The following is a 13,283-nucleotide window of genomic DNA, read 5'->3' as shown; positions in this document are numbered from 1 at the left end:
AATAAAGATCAACCTGGTAGCTGTCTAAGAAAGAGTTCAAAAGCAGGAGAAGCATTCAAAAGCTATTATGAGTCAGGGAGCAAGGCCATTGGAGCTGGAATATGGAAGTCAGACCTCAGGAAGAAAGTCAGGATTGGAGATGACAGAACCTGCTATTTTATAGTGTCTTAGTCAATATAAGTATTTGTACTTCTATAACCTGTGGGATGGGCAGAGATCAGTGGCCCCATTTTATTGAGGGGGACAATGAAGATAAGAATAGTCCAGGTTCAAACTGATTTGTCTCTAGGATGATATGCATGTTTAAAGTGGTATTAAAAGCTGCACTGATGGATATGTAGTAATAAACCTATCTGTTATTAATATGCAAAATAATAATGTTCCAGGCTCACCTCCAAAGAAGCAAATTATGGAGTTGAGACTTGACTTCAAGTCTATTGCTTCACTACATCATGTTGCCTGATTACAAAGGTAGTTATTTAGATGTATACAAATTTCTCCCAGTCCCATTTAAAAGTAAAACATCATACAGAAGAGATGCTCTAGTTCCTGTGAACTTCAACTTCTCCCCATCTCTAGGTGTTTACTTCCCTAAGAAAAGGCCACATCACAGTGTATGCATATTTACAGGAATCCAGTGCCCTGGCGATATACTATCTCTTTTTATGTGCATAGTCCTCTTGCTCGACCCTTCCACAAATTCCAAGTCTTTCCAATTCAATTTGTTGTTGTTCAGTCACTCAGTTGTGTCCGACTCTTTGATACCCCATGGATTGCAGCACGCTGGGCTTCCCTGTCCTTCCCTATGTCCTGGAGCTTGCTCAAATTCATATCCATTGAGTCGGTAATGCTATCTAACCGTCTCATCCTCTGCCGTCCTCTTCTAAATGGACGTTTAATCCATGTACCCTTTTTCTTGTGACTGTGAATGAGAAAGTATGTAAAAATGTAATCATGTAAAAACTATAGATAGGCAAAGTAAAGTCAATATTGACTTATCAGAAAATCAAATGGTTCACTTGGGTTTTCTAAAATGACTCAATACACTTCAGAAAATGAGGAAGAAAGATTTCAAAACAATAATAGATTATATGCTACTCAAAAGCAAGAAGAGTATTTTTCCTAGAATCTGTCCATGCTTAGTCTAATGCACAGCATATGGTAGGTATGCAAATGTTTACTGAATGAATTACTGGGAGCCATTAAAGTCCAGAAATTATCCATGGGTGTACCTAGATGTCCTGTAATTGTGTAGTGGAAAGGGCCCTAGGCAAAATCTTGTTTGTGGTCTTCACTCCCCCACTCCTTCTTGGCAGATTGATCTTGGGTAAACTGCTTCACTGGGGCTTCCTCCCCTGGCTCAGAGGTGAACAGTCAGCTGGCAACACATGAAGATCCCCTGGAGGAGGGCATGGCAGCCCGTCCCAGTATTCTTGCCTGGCGAATCCCATGGACAGGGGAGCCTGGCGGGCTGAAGTCCATGGGGTCGCACAGAATCGGACACGATTGAAGTGATTTAGCATGCATGCATGCATTGGAGAAGGAAATGGCAACCCACTCCAGTGTTCTTGCCTGGAGAATCTCAGGGACAGAGAAGCCTGGTGGGCTGCCGTCTATGGCGTCACATAGAGTCAGACACAACTGAAGCAACTTAGCAGCAGCAGCAGCAGAAGCGATTGACCACACGAAAGCATGCAAACTGCTTCACTGTTTCACTGTCCTCAGCTTCCTTAATCTGTCAAATGAGAAACTGGACTAATAGATGATCTGGTAGTTTCATGCTATTTCTCACATTCTAAGACCAAGTGTATTTTCTCGTTATCACTCTAATTTTTCAATGGGAAACCTTGAGTAACAAAGTTAATACTGGTTTTTATGCTAGAGAGAGTAGGCAAAAGAGACACCCTGGGGTCTTTATCTCAGTATCTCCTATGAAGAAGAGTTTAAAAAAGTCATTAGCTGATAAATGCTTTTTGCAGTAATTTGCAATGCTACATGGTAATAGTTCTTAGATATGTTAAAAAAAAAAAAAACTGTTATAAAGTCTTTATCTCTTTTCTTATAAGCAAGACCTTCACTCCTTAAATGTGACCTTAAATATATGACTCATTTTCTTTATTCCCATTCATCAACTAGAGTAACCTTGTCAAATATATGGCAAAAGCTTTTTTTGTTGTTTCTTTAAAAGGACATACATTCAGAGATGCCAATAAATTGACACTAGGTAGAATGAGAATGAAATTGTTCTAAAGTGGAAATCCTCTTTGAAAATGGTGGTGCATTAAATTCCCAGAGATTAGAAATTATTTATAACATAGTCTTACAGCACTTAGTATTTAAGTCAGCATTGAATAAATGTTTAAGGGCAAACTTTTTTTTTTAATTGAAGTATAGTTCATTTACAATGTTGTGTTAGTTTCGGCAAACTTTTGAAATGAGTTAAAGGTTATCCTGTAAGAGAAAGTTCAGTTAATCATCAGATACTAGCACATACAAAAATCACTTTTCTATCAGTTTATTGCATACTATCATCATTTTGTTAAGACTTAAGGCATTACTGCCCAGCACTAATGGAAACAAAACTTTCAAGGGTTTTTGTTGTTAGTGACGTTTTTATTATCTACCCTGTTCTACTCTTGATTGGACTGGGTTTGACCTGGCCCATGCCCAAGGATATTTTTTTATTCCTTTTCCGTTTGTTAAGGGTGTCTAGAAACTTTGTTTTTCTCACATTTTCTTCCAGCTCTGTTCTGTTTACTGGATTCTCTATAACTAAAAGCTCAACAATTCTTTGAGCTAGCTCTACTTTTTCTATCAATTATAGCCAGCTCCAAATGATCTTTATATTGCTCACCACAGATAAGATTGGTAACAGAAATGGAACGGAAAAGGGAAAGAGAAATAGCAAATAAAAGTTCTAATTCCCTGCTTAACTGTATGCAATACACTGACTTTGTTATTTGTCATTCACACAATCTATCTATATATATGTACATACAAAATATTCCCTCTAAACATATTTCTGCATCGTTAGTGCTGAGTAATAACACACACGTGCATTTATTCCAGCACACGTTTATCCAATATAAAAATCCAATTTTAGTGGGTAAAAAAAGACAAGAATGGAACCACCTATATCTACAAAACAACTGGGGGAGTATTTGCATCTACAGACCCCCCATCACTGGCTTTGAGGAAGCACATTTAAAGGGGTGTGCGCGCGCGCCCTTCCCAAGCCATCAGGAAGATAATGCGGGAGGGAAGATTTTGCATTGGAAAAACGGCTGGGGAAAAAAAAAAAAATGCTGTGCAGGTAGTTAATAGCCAAGAGCGTGCTCCTGCTGGGGGGATGCAAAGGAGGAAGGCGGCAGCACCGGCTGCCCGCTGGGGGCTGACCTGATTCCCCAGAATCTTCAGCTCCCTTCCTCTTTCCTCCGACGTCCTTCCTTCTCCTTTCTTCTCTCCCCACTTCCCCCCCACCTCCCCTCTTGCCTTCCCCAGATAAGCAGCTCCGGGAAACAAAGAGCGCGCGGGCTCTCCTCAGCCCTGCACCAGGCCAGCGGCATCTGGGTCCGGGGGACCCGGGCTTTCCCGGCTCCGCATCCCCTCCCCAACCTCCCCCGCCTCCCGCGCTCGCTCGCTCGCTCGCTCCCTCCCCGCTCGCTGCCTCCCCCACCTTCGCAGCGCTGGGAGGAAGGCGGCCGGGGCTCAAGATGGCTTTAGCCGGGCTCTGCGCCCTGCTCGCCTGCTGCTGGGGGCCGGCGACGGTGCTGGCCACGGCCGCCGGCGACGTGGATCCTTCCAAGGAGTTGGAGTGCAAGCTCAAGAGCATCACGGTGTCGGCGCTGCCCTTCCTGCGCGAGAACGACCTGAACATCATGCACAGCCCCTCGGCCTCCGAACCCAAGCTCCTCTTCTCCGTACGCAACGACTTCCCGGGAGAAATGGTCGTGGTGGACGACCTGGAGAACACGGAGCTGCCCTACTTCGTGTTGGGTGAGTCCCGGGGGAGGTCGAGGCGGCCCGAGGCGCTGGCCCGGCGCCCCCAGCCCCCCCACTCTGGCTCGCTCTCCACACCCACTCGCCGACTACCTCCCCTCCCCCACCCTACCTCCCTGGATCCGCCCCGTACCCAGACCATTCTCCTAGCCGACCTACAGGCGGGCGCTTCAGTGCACCTGACTTCTCCCCCGAATCCGACCCGGATGCTGGGCCTCCCACCTCCCCTGCGCTGCCTTGGCCCCCAAGGAACAGGTTGCCCGAGTCCCTCTGAAACCGTCCCCGGCTTTCATTCATAAGCACACGCACCGGAGCCCTTCTTGGCTGCTCCCAGCTCAACTCCCAGAAGCCCTTTTCCTGCTCCCAGGCCACAAGCTCAGTTCTTGGCTTCAAGCCCCCTGGACCACCCCCCCTCCCCCCCGACCCCAACAGCATCTCCTGGGGACAGTTAAAAATAGGTATCTACTGCTCACCTAGCCAGGCCTGTGCAGGGCAGATTGGGTGATTCTCAAGAATTCTCTCAGTGAGAGCTCTTTATCTGTCACTAGGCTGCTGACCCTGGGTTCCATCCCTGGGTTGGGAAGATCCCCTGGAGGAGGACATGGCAACCCACTCCAGTATTCTTGCCTGGAGAATCCCATGGGCAGAGGAGCCTGGCCGGCTGCAGTCCAGGGGGTCGCAAAGAGTCAGACAGGACTAAGCACACACAGGCTGCTGACACTCTGGCCTTCCTTCGGAACACAAGTTTCTTACAGCCTTGGTGTCCAATCTGGCAAGTCCTAGCTCCATGCTTTCGTGTAACAGACACCTCCAAGTCTCCAACTCCTTGAATAAAGAAATCATCCAGACTGTGGTCTGTTAACATTGGCATCTTTTTTCTCAACCTCCTTAGAGAGATAGACACGGGCATTCCTGCACAAAGAATGGCTTCCCTGGGTCAAGAAGCTCTTCCTTCCTTTGTTTACATCTCTCTCTTGGTATCCTATTTTAATTTTCTTAGCCCACAAAACTCCTTCAGATACTCGAACTTCTACATTACTTCTAGTCCACTCCTCTTTTTTTCACTACTGAGCTGCAAAAGATACTGTGGTCCTGCTTCTGCAGCTTGCATGCACAGGTGCATGTGACTTTGTTATCCAAAATTTCCTTCACTTCTCCCTGTGCAGATCCACCTCACCTTGCAGTGCAGGCCAGCCATGCAGTCCATTTCTTTAGTGCTGCTATAAACCACCATTCTTATTTTGCCAAGGAGAGAATTAACAGACAGCCACCAGTAAGTTTCTAGATCCAAGGAAAAAAATGTGAAAATGTCCAGGAAGCTTTCCATCCGTTTGACTACCCTACCAACTAAAGTTCACTTTGTAGGGACATGGCTTCCTGATGGCTATATGTAGGTTAGAACCACAAATGGAATGGTATTTCACATCCCTTTCATGTTCTTTCCTTATGAGACATGAAACATTAAGAAGTGGATGAGTAAACCCCCACTCTCCAGTCTGTGGAAAAACAATTTCAAAAACTGCCTGGTCCTTTGAAAAGTTGGTTTATAGTTCCTGGAGTAGAGCTCGGTAGATCTCATTAAGCCCAACCTATAGTCTTGATGGTGTTTACTTTTGCATTAGAAATGTACTAATAATACAAAAACTGGGGGCTGGCTGGGAATGCTGACATTGTGGATACGCTGTTCATTGAAATGTACAATTGCTGGGTTATTTGGTGGATGTAAATTTTGTGTTGGAAGTCATGCTGATGTGCAAGTAAGTACACAGTCTGTTCATCATCCAGTGTAAGAATGAGTGTAGGGAATTATATGTTTCTAAAGAGCCTATTTGGGGGCTCTACATGCAGTGCTTACTATGCATGAGAAGGGACATGTGTGGTACATGAAAAAAGGAAGATTGGATGAGCAGATATTCAATGTTCCACTTCCTTTTTTGCAGAATCCCAAAGGCAGGGCCTGAAGCCATGATGTGCCTGCTCAGATCCAATGTGTACAGCAAAAGCCCACATGTTAAAGAATGGGTTTTCTGCACCTCTGTGCAAAGCTGCCCACTGCAGCATCCTGCTGGAGTTGCTATGGTAACCTTCTGCAACTTGGCATTGACACACAGGAGCAGACACACACTTTTATTTCAGGGGCAGATGCATTTGCTAAATGCATTGATTGTCCCCAGCCCTCCCAGTCAGTGGGGGTATGTTCAGAGCCAGAGATATGCTCGTACCTCCCCTTTTGGCTCTAAATTCCCAGGGGAAATAGGAGTGAATCTCAGCTGGGGCAGTGGGCCAAAGCAGGGGACAAAAGGAGAGGAGTCCAAGTTCACAGAAGTCAAGTGTGGTTGCTTTTGAACTTAATTTTTGTAGTCCTGTATCCTGTCACTCGTGGTCAATAGTAAGGTCTATAGTGACCTTGACTTATAGAGTTTTTCCTACTCTTATCTCTAGAACCTGGTTTGTTTAATCCACCCCTAGAAGAATTTGAATCAGTCAGTTCTGGGAATTTACTGAGCATTTACTTGCTAAGCATTTTTAAGTGCTGTTAGGGTATAGAAGTTAAAAAGAAAAAGGTTCCTGCCCTGAGAACTGAGAGTAATAACACCTGATTGTGTGGTTCTTAAAGGTTCTTAAAGGCTGTAGGAATTCGGAGGAAGACACTTGCATGGCAAGAGCAGACTCCATGGAAGATATGGGATTGACTAGGGGCCTTGATCAGATCCTTCTGTCTCCAGGATCAAGTCCTATCACTTCATTGAGGCATCAAGGGTCTTCTGACCATAGCCTTCTCCAGCCTTTTATCTCTGCAAGCCTGCTCTGGCTCTCGGGATTCTATACACGCTCTTCCCTCTCCTCCACTTGGCGGCCTTCTTCCTTCTATACCCTGCTCACATGTCACCTTTCTGTGAAGCCTTCCCTACCCCAACCAAAGTAGTTTGGGTTCATTCATCCCTTTTCTGTGCTCTTTGCATGAATTTAAAAAAGTGCACATGCGTTGCGTGCACACACATACACAGACACGAACAAAATTAAAGATAGGTTAAATTTGGCTTGGCCTAGAAGTGGTGAAGCCATTTGAGGTCATGGAAAGGATGAGCCAAGGATGGTGGCAGGAATGAGTGTGGGACTAGCATGCATATGGAGTAGTACGGAGATTAGCCTGGTGGTCTGAGAGTATAGACAACCATGTCTGGCTCTGAGAGTGGGATGTGGCCCATGGCTTAAAAGCCAGGCAGGGGAGGGTTGACTTGACGTAAGAAGCACTGAAGCCTGACTTGCAGAGGCTGTCTCAGCCATCAAAACCACTGTCAATTTTGCTTGCAGGATAACTGAGGGACAGTGAAGGAGGTGGCATTATTTCCTGTTCTCTGAATTTGCAAATAGGATTTGCAAATTCTGGTGAAAGGGCCATATGTAACTTTCAGATGTGTTTTGTTTGGCTACACATAGTTTTGAATTTGAATGTTCTTAGTGAAGCTGTGCCATCTCTAGATTGCCATACTTCCTAGGAATATTGGTTGCACTATGGCTGCACCTCTTTTTATGGCACCTATCTGGCACCTCTTAGGTCATCTCAACCCCTGTTTTCAGAAGTGTTGTAAACTTTCTATAACATGCAAAATAACTGCAGTTCCTAATTCAAGATATTTAGATACAGAAGACAGGAAACTATAAAATTTTGCTGAACTAGCCAATTAAAATTTCGTATCTTAACTAAAATCGTGCATCTTCATCTTTCAAAACAGTAGACTTTCCAGATTTGGAGGCATATCTGATATTGAGACAACTGGTTAACCTGAAGTATGGCTTCTGTGCTGAAGTGTGGTTTTCTGTGATGTGAACAGAACATATTTATCAGTCTCATTACTATTTGAAAGGGATGCTCCTCTGTTTCAGACCCAGCTATTGAGCGTGTGTAAAACTTAGTGAAGAAAGCTGTTTCTCTTGTGCCTGGGAGTTTCGCTTTAGCTGTCATGGCTTTTGATTGAAGAAGGTATGCCTCAAGATAAATCAATCAGCCTGCGGAGATGTAGTGAGTTCCTGCATGCAAGGTGCTATTCAAAGTGTCTGGAGCAGGCCAGTGTGGTGGTTAAAAGAACAGGCTTTGAAGACAGATCTGGTGTCAACTCAGGAGGACTTTCCACTTATTCCATAGTGGAGAAAAAGGAAAGGATGGAGAGGTTAAGTAACTTACTCAGGGTTACATAGCTAATAACTGATGGATCTGTAACTCGAACTCAGGTCAATATGACATTTAAGTCTTTCTCTTAGTTACTATTTCATATATCTTAAAAGTTTTAAAAATCTATTCTTTTTCATGGTTTAATAAAAGGAGCCCTGGCAATGGATAGAGTAGGAAAATATATTCAGTTTGTATAAAGGAGTCCTTTGTGGCTTCTATGTAAATACCTTTTGAATATGTGTCCATTGAGTGACTTCTCACATAAGCCTTAATGCTGAAGAGGGTGAACTTCATCAAGAAGTATTTATCTAAGTAGGTGTACTTACCTAAGCAGAATCGGGGAATTCTTGCTTCATTCATAGTTTCCAGGTCTGAGTAGTCATGTTGTATGGCATGCAATGGCATCCACAGTCATGATGAACATGGTAGGGTAGGTAGGGATTAAGGGAACACTCTCTGTGCTTTTCTGAGAAAGGCCCCACAGAAATATAAACTGGGGATCCCAGAGAGCAGGCTCCGCTGTGAAACGGAGCCATCCAGAAGGCACTGTGCTTTCGGCTTCTTGACCAAGGCCACCGAAGTTTGTAGCGGGCGATCTTGTCCTTAGAATTCACCGTCAGAGCGCAGTGATGCTGCTTGAATAGCAGTTACTGAACTTTATGATTGGCTTCAAATATAACATCAGACATAGTTTTCTACTTACCTTTGAGCTTTGCCTAATAGGAAGTATTGCACTGTTTTTTCACATATCCATCCATCTTCCCATTCAAGAAGAAACTTGGAAATTTGTTCCTTTTCCTTCTTTTTGCTCTCTGCTACAGTGAGCTGCCCAGGTAAACAGCACACACATTCATATAGAGTGGCAGCCCCATCTAAAACATGGGAGGCTGACTGGTAGCAATCCTAAGGTAGGGAATTCAGCACTCATGTAACTCATACTAGCAGAATGCACTAATTTATGGTATTGAGAGGGTTACTATTTACTGTTTCTCTACAGAACTGTGGACTTTACATCAAAGGAATGTTGAATGCAAGAGTGATGAATTTTACAATGCTTCAAATGCTCTTCTAGATATACTGAGCTGGTCTGAATTCAAGTTTTTGAAAGAAAAGTAAAATACAAGCTTAATTTCTTTATATATCTTTGAAGGCAAGATTGAGGTCTTGTTTTACAGAATATATATATATCTATATATTTTATATACATATATTTTATACTTTATTTTTGAGGAATGTAATCAAAATGTAGTAGTTTCTCAGATTAAGGCCAGTTTACAAGAACAGAACTTGGCACCTTTTCAGCAGGAATATGCCAAGTCTTTATTTCTTCACTTTTATACCAAGTTCAAATACATGTACATGGATAGCAGAAAAAGCTCTATTTTGAGCAAGTTAATCTCCAAGGACAAGTTAAAGCCTATGGTAAATTTCAATATACCAAAACTTGCCATTTATCATCACTGTTACTATAAATATTATAAATAGAGTTAATATTTTTAAAATCATATATACTTTAAAGACTGAGAGAAAAAAACAAAGTGCCTCTATTGATCTCCACGTTTCCAAGGAACAAAATTTGGAAAAATTAAATTGTTCTTGATGGCAGTCTGAATTGACATGATGACTTTTGTAGAACAATTTGGTATATATTACATAGTAAAGTTAAAAATATACATGCTTCATGACCCAGTAATTCCACTTCTAAGTTTTTATTACACAGGACTTCTTACATGTATATACAAGAACATTTGTGGTGGCATTGTTGGTAGTAGCAAAACCTGGAAGCAACCCAACCTCTGTTAATAGAAGGCTAGACGTATACAAGGCGTATAGTCACTTGATAGTGTATTATCTAGCCACATTTACCAATAATGAGTTGCAGCTACATATACCAACATGAGGAGAAGGCAATGGCACCCCACTCCAGTACTCTTGCCTGGAAAATCCCATGGACGGAGGAGCCTGGTAGGCTGCAGTCCATGGAGTCGCTAAGAGTCGGACACGACTGAGTGACTTCACTTTCTCTTTTCACTTTCATGCGTTGGAGAAGGAAATGGCAACCCACTCCAGTGTTCTTGCCTGGAGAATCCCAGGGACGGGGAAGCCTGGTGGGCTGCCGTCTCTGGCGTCGCACAGAGTCGGACACGACTGAAGTGACTTAGCATAGCATAGCATAGCATACCAACATGGGGAAACCTCACAAATGTATCATTAAGTGAAAACAGCTACTAGCTTAAAAATACAAATGATACAATTCCATTTGTATAAAATTCAAACTAACAACATGTTTAGGTATACATGCGCATGTACAATTTGTATGAAAAGCAAGGTGTCAGAAAAACACAAAGGATGGGTGTTACTTCTGGTGAAAAGGTAGATGATGTGAAGGAAGAGGGAAAGAAAAGGGGCTTCAAACATTCTGGCAGTTCTTTTGGAATTAATTTTTATTGGAATATTGTTTATTTACAATGTTGTGTTACTTTCAATTGTGCTGCAAAGTGAGTCAGGTATACATATACCTATATCTACTAGTTTTATATTCTATGCCCATATAGGTCATTACAGAGTACTGAATGGAGTCCCCTGTGCTATCCAGCAGGTTCTTATTAGTTATCTCTTTTATATCTACTAGTGTGTACATGTCAATCCCAGTCTCCCAGTTTATCCCTCCCCATCCCTTTCCCCCTTGGTAACCACAAGTTTGTTCTACATCTGTGACTCAATTTCTACAATTTCTGTTTTGTAAATAGGTTCATTTGTACCAGTTTTTAGATTACACACATAGTGTAGTAGTAGTAGTAGTGGCTCAGTCGTGTCTGACTGTTTTCGACCCCACGGACCCCTTCAGTCTCCTCTGTCCATGGGATTCTCCAGGCAAGAATACTGGAGTGGATTGCCATTCCCTTCTCCAGAGGATCTTCCTGACCCAGGAATCGAACCCTGGTCTCCTGCATTGCAGGAGAACTCTTAACCCTTTGAGCTACAGGGAAGACCCTAAGGTTACACATATAAGCAATATCATATATTTGTCTTTCTTTGACTTACTTCATTCAGCATGACAGTCTCTAGGTCCATCATGTCACTCTGCAAGTGGCATTATTTCTTTCTTTTTAATGCAGTGTGTATGTGTGTGTGTGTGTGTTGTGGGTGTACCACACTGTCTTTATCCATTCCTCTGTCAAGAGACATTTAGATTCTTCCATGTTGTGCCTATTGTAAATAGTGCTACAGTGAACACTGGGGTGCATGTATCCTTTCAAAATAAGCTTTTCTCCAATATATGGCAGTTCTCAATTTTTTTTTGCCTTTTTGAAAGAAGTAAACAATTTTTATAGCAGATTTAGATTTAGAGAAAAATTATAAAGACCATACAGAGGTCCATATACCCTGCACCCAGCTCCTCCTGTTATTAACATCTTTATTAGTATGATACATTTAACAATTAAAGAACCAATATTGACATGTCACTATTAACTAAAGTCTATACTTTATTCAGATTTCCTTAATTTTTACCTAGTTTTTATCTTTAAAAACTAAGTTTCCTTAGTTTTTATCTTCTTTCTGCCTCAAGATCCTACCTGAATCTTAACATTGAATCATCACATCTCCTTAGGCATCTTTTTACTATGAGAGTTTCTTAAACTTCTTTTTGATGATTTTGGCAGTTTTGAGGAGTATTCCCCAGGTATTTTGTAGAATGTCCCTCAATTTGTTTGGATTGTCTAATGTTTGGATCTGTCTAACGTTTTCTCATGCTTAGATTCGGACTTTGAGTTTGGGGGAGGAAGCTGTAGTGTCATTTTCATTGCATCATGTCAAGGGTGCATTTCATCATTATGACCTGTTGACCTCGATCACCTGGCTGAATTTGTCACTTTTCTACACTGAGAAGTTACTTTTCTTTCCCCTTTTCCACGTTGTTCTCTTTGAAGGGAGTTCATTACGCATATCCCATACAAAAAGAATGGGGAAGTTATGGGTCTACCTTTTTGAAGGCCAAGAATCTATATAAATTGTTTTGAATTATTCTAGGAGAGAATCTTCCCTTATGTCTCATTAATGTATTGATTTAATCATTTATTTATATCATATGAACTCATGAATATTTATTTTATACGTTGGATCATACCCAATACTATTTTATTGATTTTATTGCTCAAATTGTTTGAGCTTTAGCTAATGTGAGCTCTTTCAGTTGCCTTCTGTGTTTCTTTGACATAACCCCATTAATACATATAGATTTTTGTTGTTTTTGATTTTTAAGCACTTTGCTATTTTTGTCACTACAAGCTGCTCCAAGCTCATCTTGTATATTGCTTCCCCATCCCACCACTGTCCATTCCTGCTGCTGCTGCTGCTACGTCGCTTCAGTCGTGTCCGACTCTGTGCGACCCCATAGACAGCAGCCCACCAGGCTCCCCCTGTCCCCGGGATTCTCCAGGCAAGAACAATGGAGTGGGTTGCCATTTCCTTCTCCAATGTATGAAAGTGAAAAGTGAAAGTGAAGTCGCTCAGTCGTGTCCTGACTCTTTGCGACCCCATGGACTGCAGCCTACCAGGCTCCTCCGTCCATGGGATTTTCCAGGCAAGAGTACTGGAGGGGGGTGCCATAGAATCAGCTATTTCTCCAATGAGCCCCAAGTTTGTTCACTGGAGAAACAATACTAAAAACCAAGATCTGGGGACTAGGTATACTGATTTATACTGAGTGTTAGTTGCTTCTAGGCCCTTTGAGTTAACAGAATGAAGAAATATATGTGTTACTAAGTCATAGGGATTCCCTTGGGGCTCAGACAGTAAAGAATCCGCCGGCAATGCAGGAGACCCAGGTTTAATCCCTGGGTCGGGAAGATCCCCTGGAGAAGGGAATGGCTACCCACTCCACTTATTCTTGCCTGGAGAATTCTATGGATAGAGAAGCCTGACTGGCTGCAGTCCATGGGGTTGCAAAGAGTCGGACATGACTGAGTGACTTAACACTTCCACTTTTCTCTCACTTTACTAAGTCATATGTATACACATACCTATAAATATTTCCATATGTAACCATCTGTATGTATATTGAGCATAACTTCATACTGATGTCTCCAGCTATAATCCATTATCTAAT

The 13,283-nt window shown here is 42.5% G+C and overlaps 1 protein-coding gene across 2 annotated transcripts in view; it reads left to right on the top strand.

Annotated features, from left to right (window-relative positions):
- Window positions 1-3,102: 3,102 nt before the first annotated feature.
- The window catches only part of ASTN1 (astrotactin 1), a 356,522-nt gene continuing 346,341 nt past the window's right edge, over window positions 3,103-13,283 (top strand). For both annotated transcript variants that reach the window (XM_024976863.2, XM_024976862.2), the window contains exon 1: window positions 3,103-3,996. In XM_024976863.2, coding sequence (XP_024832631.1) covers window positions 3,714-3,996 — 283 coding nt within the window. In that variant the 5' untranslated portion in view covers window positions 3,103-3,713. The remainder of the gene's footprint in view (window positions 3,997-13,283) is intronic.

This window comes from Bos taurus, chromosome 16 (assembly GCF_002263795.3).
Source record: "Bos taurus isolate L1 Dominette 01449 registration number 42190680 breed Hereford chromosome 16, ARS-UCD2.0, whole genome shotgun sequence".
NCBI classification, from domain to species: Eukaryota; Metazoa; Chordata; class Mammalia; order Artiodactyla; family Bovidae; genus Bos; species Bos taurus.
The sequence above is the reverse complement of the archived record's forward strand: the minus strand, read 5'-3'. Positions and strand labels throughout refer to the sequence as shown.